Below are 11,753 nucleotides of genomic sequence, written 5' to 3'. Positions count from 1 at the left end.
GGGAGGATCGGCTACGATTTCCGGATGCCGGTGGGGAACTCGTGGCGGCGATTCGCCCGGTTTTAAGAGAGTGGGTCGAGCGCAAACACGGCCCACTGACGTACCACCTGACGCAGCTCATAACCGGTCACGGCTGCTTCGCCAAATATCTGTGCGAAGTGGTCGGGAGAGAGCCGTCGGTGGTATGTCTTCATTGCGACGACGGAGCCGTGGACACGGCCGAGCATACGCGCGCAGAGTGCCCAGCCTGGGCGGAGCCTCGCGCAGCCCTGTCCACGGCCATTGGATTGGACATATCGCTTCCGGCCATTATTCGAAAGATGGTCGCGAGCGAAGAGGCGTGGGCGGCATTACGGGTCTTCAGTGAGGCCGTAATGTCCGCGAAGGAAGAGGCGGAGCGACAGCGGGAGGACGATCCCGATTCGCTTCCAATACGTCGACGGAGACCTGGTCGACGGCGCCGTGACCACCTAGGCCGGATGCAGTAACCGGACGTGACATACAGTGTGAACGGCGGCGGAACTTTACATCCGTCGCCGCCTAGCCTCCAGCGGCGGACTCGGGGGGAGTCCGTCGCGGTTCTTATGGAGGCGGAGACGGAAGGTGCGCCGAAACACCCTGGCGTGCCTTTCGTGGCGAGTCGCCCCTTTACAGCGACGGCCGCTGGCAGGGCCGCGGTGGTGAGCCACGTGCGTTCCCGTAGCCCTGTCGCCTTGCGGAGAGGCGGAAATTCTAGGAGGTTTTAGTGGGTAGGACGGGGCCTTCTGCCCCGGGAGTCCCACATATCCGTCCCGGTCAACCCCCTTTCGGCCGGGCGGAATGCGTCAATGCATTTCCTCCTAGTAAAACTAAAAAAAAAAAAAGGTTAGGTTAGGTTAGGTTAGGTTAGGTTAGGTTAGGTTAGGTTAGGTTAGGTTAGGTTAGGTTAGGTTAGGTTAGGTTAGGTTAGGTTGGAAGTACATTTTTCAAAATTTTTTCTCCATTTATTGTCGTAAAAATCTGAAAAAAATACCTCACTCAGTTCTCACTATTAAAATTATTATTCCACTTTTAACCTACTTATATCTCCCGTTTTTGTCTGTTTTTAAGCTATTTTTAAGTTTTTCGTTTATATCTTTTTTATTATTGTTTCGATCTTTTTTCCGTGTTCGGCGCGATTGTGGGGCCCTCTGCTCTGCATCCGTTGACATCTCAATCTCCCGGATCGGCCTATCCGTTCGAGAGTTATCGGTCGAAAACCGAAAAATTGTGACCTCCCACCCGCCCTGTAATATATATATAGAACAGGGAGGGTCAAAATTAAGAAAAAATTTTTTATTGTTAATTCTGTAAGCCTAGGCTCTGGGGATCATAAATGATGCCTTAGAGCCACCCTCAGCCACGTACTTCCTGAGGGAAGCTGCCTTTTAGCTGCTTTTGCAATATGGATACGGATATGGAGACAGCGTCGGATGCCTCGGTCCGGTTCGTCGAATCCGACTCAGGCTCCGACACGGCGGGACCTGCTGCCGACCGCCGCGGCAAGCCTAAGAAAAGTGGGCTCAGTCGAGCAAGAATAGAGCTCAAAGCCAAAGAAGATGAGGAGAGAGAGCTCGCTTTCGAGCGGACCCTCAGAAGCAGGGCGTTCAAAAAAACGCCTGTGGTCGTTCCCGAGCTTGAAGAAGCTGCTTCGTTAGCCAAGGTGGATCCGGCCCTCCAGAGCAACGAGGAGCTCCGCGCGGAGGCTGGCCGCAGTGCACGCGAGATTAGAGAGGTCGCGCTGAAGTCCTCCAACCTCAAAGGAGGCTTCATCAAGAGGCTGAAGGACGCAGCGGCCTCTCTGGAAGGCGTCGTCGAAGCTCTGGCGTCCCGGACGGAGGCCGACGAAGCCCGTAACCTCCGTGCGGATAACAGTCGTATGCGCAGGGAGATTGACTCCCTCAAGGCGGAGCTAAAGGCCCACCGCCGTGAGTACGCGGAGATGCGTACCACGGTGGCAGCGGCGACCGAGGCGGCCAACACCCCGCGAGGCGCTCCTTCGATGGAGGAGCTCAAGGACTTCATCGTCACGTCGATCGGCGCGGCGATGAAGGACCAATTGGCGGGCCTGGAGGAGCGCCTCCCGGCGAGGATGCAGCGACCTCCCTCCGCGGCAGATAAAACGCAGATGTCGCAGGGTCCACCGCCGTCTATCTCGACGGCCCGCCAGGACGGGGGTGTGGGAGCCCCAGCCAAGCCTAGGAAGGCGGCTGCTCTGGCTGCTCAGACCAAGCCCACCGCTTGCCTACCGAGCGCACCGGCACCGGCGACGTCCCAAACACCACCGAACCAGGAGACGTCCTGGTCCACGGTGGTGAAGAAGGGCAGGAAGGGGAGCAAGACCACCTCTTCCGACGCTAAGACGCTGCCGAAAACGCCCCAGCCAGCCAAATCGAAGCTGGCCACCCCTCGCTCGGCTGCAATCGTTCTCACGTTGCAGCCGGAAGCAGTAGGAAAGGGCGTCACCTACGCGCAGGTCCTGGAGAGAGCGGAGCAAAGTGTCAAGCTCCAGGACCTAGGAATCAGCGGTGGGCTGAAGGTGCGACGCACGGCGACCGGAGCCAGGGCTCTCGAGCTGCCGAAAGCCCAAGCGGAGCAGGCCGATAGGTTGGCGGCGAAGCTCCGCACAGTTCTCGACGGGGTCGCTGACGTAGTGCGCCCGGTCAAGAAGGCCGACCTGAAGGTGACGGGGCTCGACGACTCCGTCACCTTGGAGAAACTGGCCGCGGCGATCGCGCACGCCGGTGACTGCTCCTCCGAGGCGGTGAAGTGCGGAGTGATGCAGCGCGGACCCGGCTATATGGGGATGGTCCGCGTCACCTGCCCCCTCACGGCAGCGAAGAAGCTGGCCGCTGCCGGTCGCCTCCTCGTCGGGTGGAGCTCGGCCAAGGTGGCCGTCGTGGAGCAGCGCCCTATGCGCTGCTACAAGTGTATGGGCCTTGGCCATACACGGGCGCTCTGCCCGTCGAAGGCGGAGAGGGGAGGCCTGTGCTACCGCTGTGGCTCGGACGGCCACAAGTCAGCGGAATGCACGGCCAAGATGCGCTGCGCGGTCTGCGCAGAGGCCGGCAAGCCTTCGGGGCACCTGATGGGGGCCAGGGATTGCAACCCCCCCATCACGAAGGGTAAAGCGGTCCAAGGAACCAGGACCGCCCCGCGCGAGGAAAGCCGCCAGGCTACGGAGGAAGCTCAGAAGAATCAAGTATGCCAGCACACCTGAGCTTCCTACAATCGAACGTGAACCACTCCGCCGGAGCGCAGGACCTTCTGCTGCAGTCCATGGCGGAGTGGCAGGTAGACCTGGCGGTGGCCTGCGAGCCCTACTTCGTCCCTCCCCTACCTCACTGGCTGGGGGACTCGGACGACACCGTGGCGGTTCTCACGAGGAGCGGAACGGGCCCCCCCCTCTCACTCATCGAGAGGGGCTCGGGCTACGTAGTGGTGGGGTGGGGGGAGTACGTCGTCGTCGGTACGTACTTCTCCCCTAATCGCAGCCTGGCTGAGTTCGAGACTTACCTCGGCTTAGTCAGAGCTGCGGTGGCCAGGCAGTCGCCGAAACCGATACTGGTTCTCGGCGACTTAAACGCAAAGTCGCGTGCCTGGGGCAACCCCGCCACGAATCCGCGAGGGAGGGCCGTCCAGGTGTGGGCCCTGCTCTCCGACCTGTCCCTTCTAAACAGGGGGCAGGTTCACACCTGCGTGCGACATCAGGGGGGTTCCGTGGTGGACGTTTCGTTCGCCACCCCTGTCGTTGCACGCAGAGTGGTCGACTGGAGAGTGGAGGAGGAGGTGGAGACTCTATCGGATCACCGGTACATCCGATTCGAGATCTCCACCTCTAGCAGGCCGGCGGAACCCCAGAGGGTGCCGACTACGCTGCCGAGGTGGTCTCTCGGCCAGGTCGATCGAGAGCTGGTCAAGGAGGCCGCCATCGTGCAGCGGTGGGGTTCCGCGGGGAGGACGGAGGGCGCCAGCGCAGAGGAGCTGGCGGGCCGCATGCGCAGTTCGCTCAAGGAGGTCTGCGATGCGGCCATGCCTCGGACCCGGCGCAGGGTTCCGCGCCGGCACGTCTATTGGTGGTCGCCCGAAATCGCCGACCTTCGGGCGACGTGCTGCCGGGCGCGGAGGGCCTACGTCCGCTGTCGAAGGCGCAACGGCCTCGACACGGACCTGGAGGGACAGATGCTGGACGCTTATCGCCAGTTGAAAAAAGATCTGCAGCTGGCGATAAGCAAGGCCAAGGAGAAGGCCAGGGAGGAGCTTCTGGCGGGTCTCAATCGAGACCCGTGGGGGCGCCCGTACCGCGGCGTACGCGGAAAGTTCCGCACTCAAGGCGCCCCCGTCACTGAGACGCTGCCGCCGGAACTCCTCCTGCGCCTGGTCGGGGAACTCTTTCCCCATCCAGGCGAGCATGTCCCTCCGCAGATGGCCCCCCGCTCCGTGATCGAAGACGCAGTGGCTCCACCACTGATCACGGAGCGGGAGATGGAGATGGCCCTCGGCCGCTTGAGGGCCAAGAACACGGCGCCGGGTCCGGACGGGGTTCCAGGGCGTGTTCTGTGCGACGCCCTGGAATTCCTGGGTGCAAGGCTTCGGGAGCTGTTCGACGAGTGCCTGTGCAGCGGGCAGTTTCCGAAGCCTTGGAAGGAAGGAAAGTTGGTCCTGTTGCCGAAGGAAGGTCGGCCGATGGATTCCCCTTCGGCATACAGGCCAATAGTGCTGCTGAACGAGACGGGCAAACTCTTCGAGAAGGTCCTCGCAGCCCGTCTCGTTCAGCACCTCGAGGAGGTCGGTCCGGGTCTCTCAGAGGCTCAGTACGGGTTCAGGGCGGGCCGGTCGACGGTCGACGCCCTGGACGCCCTGAAGACTCGGACGACGGAAGCGGTGGCCCGGGGGCAAGTCGTCCTGGCGGTTTCGCTCGACGTGGCGAACGCCTTCAACAGTCTCCCTTTCGAGACGATACGGGAGGCACTCCGATACCATGGGGTGCCGACCTATCTCAGGAGGCTGCTGGAGGCGTACCTCCAGGACAGGGAGGTCCTCTGGGCGGGGGTCGATGGGAGGCTGGTCCGGCGTCGGGTAGGCTGCGGCGTTCCACAGGGGTCGGTTCTCGGCCCAATCCTGTGGAACGTCGGTTTCGACTGGCTCCTGCGAGCTCCCGTCCTTCCCGGGATGGGGGTGTTGTGCTACGCTGACGACACTCTCGTCACGGCGACTGGGCGGGACTTTCGGGAGGCGGCACGCCTCGCCGAGGTCGGAACGGCTCTCACCGTGGACCGTATGGGAATGCTGGGCTTGAGGGTCTCCATATCCAAAACGGAGGCCCTCCTGTTCCACGGTCCACGGCAAGGACCCCCACGAGGGGCGAGTATCACCGTCCGGGGGACGGTGATCAAGGTGCAGGCCCAGATGAAGTATCTGGGCCTCATCCTGGACGGTCGATGGAGCTTCGGGCAGCATTTTGTCCATCTCGGCCCGAGGCTCATCAACGCCGCCGCCGCTCTCGGCCGCCTCCTTCCGAATGTGGGGGGGCCGGGATCGCTATGCCGGCGTCTATATTCCGGTGTAGTGAGGTCGATGGCGCTGTACGGTGCCCCGATCTGGGTCGACGCCCTCACCGCTGACAACCGGGCCCTGCTGCGTAAGCCGCAGAGGGTCATAGCGGTGAGAGGCATCAGAGGGTACCGTACGGTGTCGTGGGCTGCGGCGACACTTCTCGCGGGCGATCCGCCCTGGGAGCTCCAGGCGGAGGTGCTCGCGGAAGTGTACCGGTTCCGGGTCGAGGCGAGGAACCGCGGCGACCGTCCAGGGTCGGCGGAGGTCGGGCGGATCAGGGCTCTAGCCCAGCGAGCCCTGATCGCCCGATGGCAGGAGGATCTGGGGTCACCCACGGCGGGCCTGGCGACAGTGGAGGCGATCCGGCCCCACTTGAGTCGCTGGGTCGAGAGGAAGAAGGGCACACTCACCTTCAGGATGACGCAGGTACTTACCGGGCACGGATGCTTCGGTAAGTACCTGCACGGGATAGCGCGGCGGGAGGTGTCACCCTCCTGCCACGAGTGTGGTGCGCCAGTCGACACGGCGCACCACACCCTGAGTGAGTGTGCTGCGTGGGGGCCCCAGAGGCACACCCTTGCGGCGACTATGGGCGGAGACCTCTCGCTGCCGAGCATCGTCAACGAAATGCTCGGTAGTGAGATGTGTTGGTCGGAGATGCGCTCCTTCTGCGAAAGCGTGATGTCGCAGAAGGAAGCCGCGGAGCGGGAGCGGGAAGAGGATGCCGCTGCAGACCCGCTCCGCCGAAGACGACCGGGGAGGAGGAAGAAGCGCTACGCGCACCTTCTCCCCCCGCCTCAATAGGCGTCGCAGGGACTAGGGGGGGTCTCAGTACCCCGAGAACCCCCTCTAGGTGTTGGAGGCCCGCATAGGCGGGCCGACCGTCAGGGCGTCACGGTAGCATGCGCAAGCGATCCCGTGGCGCCCGCCGAAAGACGGAGAGGGTACCGCTGGTTTTTTAGTGGGTAAACCCGGCGTACCTGGGCGCACTCGGCGTCCAGGGCTCCGGGGAGTCCCACACACCCCCCCACCTTCCATCACGTGGGGGAAGCGCGTAACGCGTTTTTCCAGCGAGAAAAAAAAAAAAAAAAAAAAAAAAAAAAAAAGGTTAGGTTAGGTTAGGTTAGGTTAGGTTAGGTTAGGTTAGGTTGGGGTACATGTCAGTCGCCTCCTCGTGGCGTACCCTGGGCAACGGGGCCGGCTCGAGTTTACTCGCCGGCCACGGCTAAGACTGACGCGGCGGTTAGGCCACGGGTCGCCCCCGGTCCTTCTCTGATCACCAGAGTGGACTGTGTGCGCGGCCTCGTGGCAAATGAGGGTGTTGTATATTTGTAAATATCTAGTCGTAGTTGTTATACACATTTCATTTTTATTTTGTTATTTGTTAATTAGGTGTATATAAATTTGTAAATTTTGTTTTGTTGTTTTGAGGAAGAAAACCTCGATAAAAAATCACCCCGAATCCCAAGTGGCCTCGCAGCGCGATGGGATGCATGGCCGAAGGGTATTTCGGTCCCGACTGCGTTTCCTTTCCCACCCTTCCACATCCTTATTCCTTCCTCCTCCTATCCTTCCTTCTTCCTGCCGGCAGCCCCGGCAAAAAATTTAAAAATGAGTGCTACTGAAAAAAATTATTCCTCAGGAGGGTGCCAATCCCTCCCCGATCCGCTTCACGGATCGGGCAGTCCCATATCGAAATATGAGGGGGACAAAGTCGCACGATCGATTTTTCACGATGACCATACCGCGAGCATAACGGACACAGGCACGATGACAGGACAAGTTGACATGGTGGTGGAAGTGGGCGCCCCGATGGCGCACACCAAAACCAACGACCCAGGCGCACCCAAGGTACCCGTCGTCCGGCTAGAACGACTCTCTCTCGAGTCGGTCTCGTCGGTCGGCAACGAAAGAAGAAAAGGGGAGAAGCGGCCCCACAGAGAAGACACCCTCTCGGACTCCGATAGCGACGCCACAATACAGCGTAGCGACTCGGAGTCCTCTATTAGCAGGTGGTTAAAGCCTGCTAACAAAAGGGGGCGTGGACGACCATCTACCCACGGAAGATACGTCGGACTGGGCAAGTCAATGGAGGAGCTGAGCACCCTGTCCCAGAAAGAGGAGAGACGGGTAACCGAAGACGCGCTGGCCGCTTATAATGAAACGGCCAAGGTGGCCATGGAGGAGAGGGTGGCCCGACACAAGAGGCGTCAACCGGACGTGTCCACTGACGAGGCGGCGAAGACGTCAGCTGCTCTGGACGCAGCCGTCCAAGAAGCGTTGGACGTGGTGCTGCAAGTTGCCGATAAATCCGGCAACCTAAAGGGCACGTTCGTCAGGGCTCTAAAGGCTGCCGCGAATTCCATCAAAGGCGCGGTAGCGGACCTCAGAGCCCTGACCATCACGGAGGAAGTTGCGCGATTGGAAGCAGCCAACGCGCAGCTATCTGGTCAGCTGGCCGAGCTGCGCCGGGAAGTGGCACTGATGCGCACGCAGCCGGCGAAGATGGATGACGCTAACATCCAGCGTGTCATGGAGGAGGCGCTGCGCTCCAACCGGGAGCAGTTTAGCACAATGCTGAATGCCCGGATGGAGGGCATCGAGCGCCGGCTCCTTCCGGAGCCCCGGCTGCGACCTCCGCTGGCCGCCGACCGACAATCAGCCCAGACCGCAGTCGCAACATCGAGGGTGACGACACCATCCGAGTCGCCCGCCGATGCTGTCACGAAAAAGAAGAAGAAGAAGAAGGCAAAACGGCCGAACATGGCTGCACAAGAAGCTGCAGCAACAACAGCGACAGCAAAGGAGAAAACTGCCCCTCCATCTGCAGAACCAGGCAGTTCGTCGCTATCGTGGGCCGTCGTTGCTCAAAAACAACCGAGCAAGGCGGCCAAGAAGAACAAGACGAAGACCACGAAATCGGATTCGAGTCATGTGAAGAGGAAGGCCCCTAAAGGGAAACTTCGCCCTCCTCGCACCGCGGTGATCACCATCACCCTGAAGCCCGGTGCTGAGGAGAAAGGATTGAAGTACGAAACTGTCCTGAAGCAAGCGAAGAGCCGCATCAAGCTGAGCGAGGTCGGCTTGACTGCGGTGCGCTTCAGGACAACGGCCACTGGAGCGCGGATGCTAGAAATCCCGCCGGGCACTGTCGACGCGGAGAAGTCGGCGGACGCCCTTGCGGCGAAGCTCCGCGACGTCCTGAGTCCGGACGAGGTCCAGATCCATCGACCGACGAAATGCGTCGAGATCAGGGTCGTGGATCTGGACGACTCAGTGACGGCGGAGGAGGTGGTGGCAGCGGTCGCCAAAGATGGAGGTTGCTCCGAGGGCGCTATCAGGCCGGGCGTGGTCGTCCGGAGCGCCAACGGCTGCAGGTCGCTGTGGCTCAGCTGCCCAGTCGCGGCGGCCAAGAAGGTTCTTGTGGCCGGCAGAGTCAGAGTGGGGTGGATCTCGGCGCGGGTGTTATTGCTCGAGCCGAGGCCACTCCGCTGTTACAGGTGTCAAGAGGGAGGGCACATGGGGGCCGCTTGTGACAGGGGTGTGGACCGCAGCCGTTTGTGCTTCCGCTGCGGCCAACCCGACCACAAGGCCCGCGAATGCACCGCCGCTGAAGCGAACTGCATCCTGTGCTCAGCGGCCGGTAAACCGGCGACGCACGCCTTGGGCAGTAAGGCGTGCCAGGGCAGCAGAGCTCGCCCTGTCAAAAGAACGGGAGGTGCGGTGACGAAAGGGCCCGTCACCGTGTCCCTACGGACTGAGGAGCCCATGGAGACCGCACACTAATGGCCCTGCGTTGTCTCCAGGCCAACTTGAACCACTCCGCCCGAGCCCAGGACCTTCTAGTCCAGAGCATGGCGGAGTGGCAAATCGGAGTGGCAGTGGTGGCGGAACCCTACGTCGTTCATTTACGGGACGACTGGGTATCCGACCACGAGGGAGTAATTTCCATCGTTGCTCCCGCTATCGCCGGTTCCCCTGCGATCGACTGGGTCGCAAGAGGCAGAGGGTGCGTGGCCGCAATTGTGCACGGTAACGCGTTCGTAGGAGTCTACGCCTCTCCCAACCGGAGTCTCGCCGAGTTCGAACAACTTCTCGTTGAGGTCGGGGCTTTGGTCGGGCAGGTTTCACCGAGACCGGTGATAGTCGCGGGGGACTTCAATGCCAAATCCACGGCTTGGGGTTCTCCTGCGACCGATGCCCGAGGAGAGATGCTAGAGGAGTGGGCCGTGTCACTGGGGCTCGCGACGATCAACAGTGGATCGGAGAGCACGTGCGTGCGGCAGCGGGGCGAGTCGATCGTGGACTTAACGTTCGCGTCCATCGCCCTAGCCCGCCGTGTTCGGGATTGGAGGGTGGAGACGGGGGTGGAGACTCTGTCGGACCATAGATATATCCGATTCGATGTCTCCGCGACTTCCGTCGTCCAGCCCGCTGTTGAGCGGTCAGAAGGTCCGCGGTGGAGTCTGGGCCGCCTCGACAGCCAGTTGGCAAAGGAGGCGGCCATCGTGGAGGCCTGGTGTGCCGGTTCCGATCCGGTCGTCCAGGTCGACCGAGAGGCTGACCGACTCGGTGCCGCCCTGTTCCGCATTTGCGATGTGGCGATGCCGAGGGTGCAGTCTCAGACTCCACGTCGTCGTGTGTACTGGTGGCGTCCGGAACTGCGGACGCTGCGGAGAGCGTGCGTTGCGGCCCGTCGCCAATACGCCAGGTCCAGGAGGAGACGGATACGTGATCACAACCTGGAGGAGGCTCTTTACACCTCCTACAGGGAGGCTTGCGTATCACTCCGGAAGGCGATCGCGCAGGCGAAGGAAGCGGCGTGGGTAGAGTGGCTCGCCTCACTCGATGCAGATCCGTGGGGGAGACCGTATCGGGTCGTGAGACAGAAGCTCCGACCCTGGACACCCCCACTCACCACCACCATCCAGCCGCAGCTTCTGGGACGAATCACGGAGGAGCTCTTCCCGCAGCGAGGAGCGTTCGTCCCACCGGCGATGGAACCGGAATACGTCGGAGAGATAGCGGGCCAAGCGTCCCCGGTTACCGAGGCGGAGTTGTGCGCGGCTGTCCTGAAGCTCCGTTCGAAAAGGACAGCCCCCGGGCCTGACGGGATACCGGGGCGCGCGCTGACGATCGCGCTGGAGCAGTTGGGCGACGGCACGTGCCGGCTGTTTTCCGCCTGCCTGGCACAGGGTAGGTTTCCGAACCGGTGGAAAACGGGAAGGCTCGTACTCATCCGCAAGGAGGGACGAGCCCCCGATCAGCCGTCGGCCTACCGACCCATCGTGCTGCTCGACGAGGCGGGCAAGCTCTTCGAGCGTATAATCGCAGCTCGTCTGGTCGGCAGCATGGTGCCGGGCCTGAGCGATTCACAGTTCGGCTTCCGCCGGGGCCGCTCCACGTTGGACGCAGTCGCCAGGCTGAGGGAGCTCGCAGAGGAGGAGGTCTCTCGGGGTGGGGTGTTGCTGGCAGTATCGTTGGATATTTCCAACGCCTTCAACACTCTGCCCTGGGAAGTGGTGCTTGAAGCTCTCAGGTACCACAACGTTCCGGACTACCTGCAGCGAACCGTCGCCGATTACTTCTCCGGCAGGGCGGTGGCGTTCCCGACGATGGATGGTATCAGCAGGAGGGCAATGACATGCGGTGTTCCACAGGGCTCGGTTTTGGGGCCGTTACTGTGGAACATCGGCTACGACTGGGTGCTGCGCGGGGCCACGTTGCGGGGGGTCAGTGTGACCTGCTACGCTGACGACACCCTCGTGTCGGCCCGCGGCAGAACCCCTCGTGAGGCGGCATATCTCGCCACGGCGGGAGTGGCACATGCGGTCCACCGCATTCGTGCTCTGGGCCTCGAGGTGGCCTTGCACAAGTCCGAGGCCCTAATCTTCCATGGACCTCGGAACGCGCCACCTCAAGGGTTGACGATAACTGTCGGCGGAACTTCCATCACCATCGGGTCGACGATGAAGTACCTGGGACTCGTCCTCGATGGCAGGTGGAGGTTCGAGGAGCATTTCCGGCGCTTGGCCCCAAGACTGGTGGCTGCAGCCGGAGCGTTGGGGCGCATCTTACCCAACGTCGGAGGACCGGGGAGTTCCTGCAGACGACTCTACATCGGCGTGGTGCGTTCGATGGCACTATACGGCGCGCCGATATGGGCGGACGCTCTGAGC

At 61.8% G+C, this 11,753-nt stretch overlaps 2 protein-coding genes across 2 annotated transcripts; both read left to right on the top strand.

Annotated features, from left to right (window-relative positions):
* Nucleotides 1-3,222: 3,222 nt before the first annotated feature.
* On the top strand, nt 3,223-3,744 carry LOC125071612 (the record flags this gene model as incomplete). Its single annotated transcript, XM_047681942.1, has 1 exon — nt 3,223-3,744. A coding segment is annotated over exon 1 (522 nt), but the record flags the coding sequence as incomplete, so codon positions are not given.
* Nucleotides 3,745-5,427: 1,683 nt separating this feature from the next.
* On the top strand, nt 5,428-6,890 carry LOC125071549. The gene is made up of 2 exons (XM_047681870.1): nt 5,428-5,781; nt 6,822-6,890. The coding sequence occupies exons 1-2, from the start codon at nt 5,428-5,430 to the stop codon at nt 6,888-6,890; spliced, it is 423 nt and encodes a 140-aa protein (XP_047537826.1).
* The last annotated feature ends 4,863 nt before the right edge of the window (nt 6,891-11,753 follow it).

The sequence above is a fragment of the Vanessa atalanta genome, chromosome 19, assembly GCF_905147765.1.
Source record: "Vanessa atalanta chromosome 19, ilVanAtal1.2, whole genome shotgun sequence".
Lineage (NCBI taxonomy): Eukaryota > Metazoa > Arthropoda > Insecta > Lepidoptera > Nymphalidae > Vanessa > Vanessa atalanta.
Note: the sequence above shows the minus strand (reverse complement) of the source record. Positions and strands in the feature narration are given on the sequence as shown.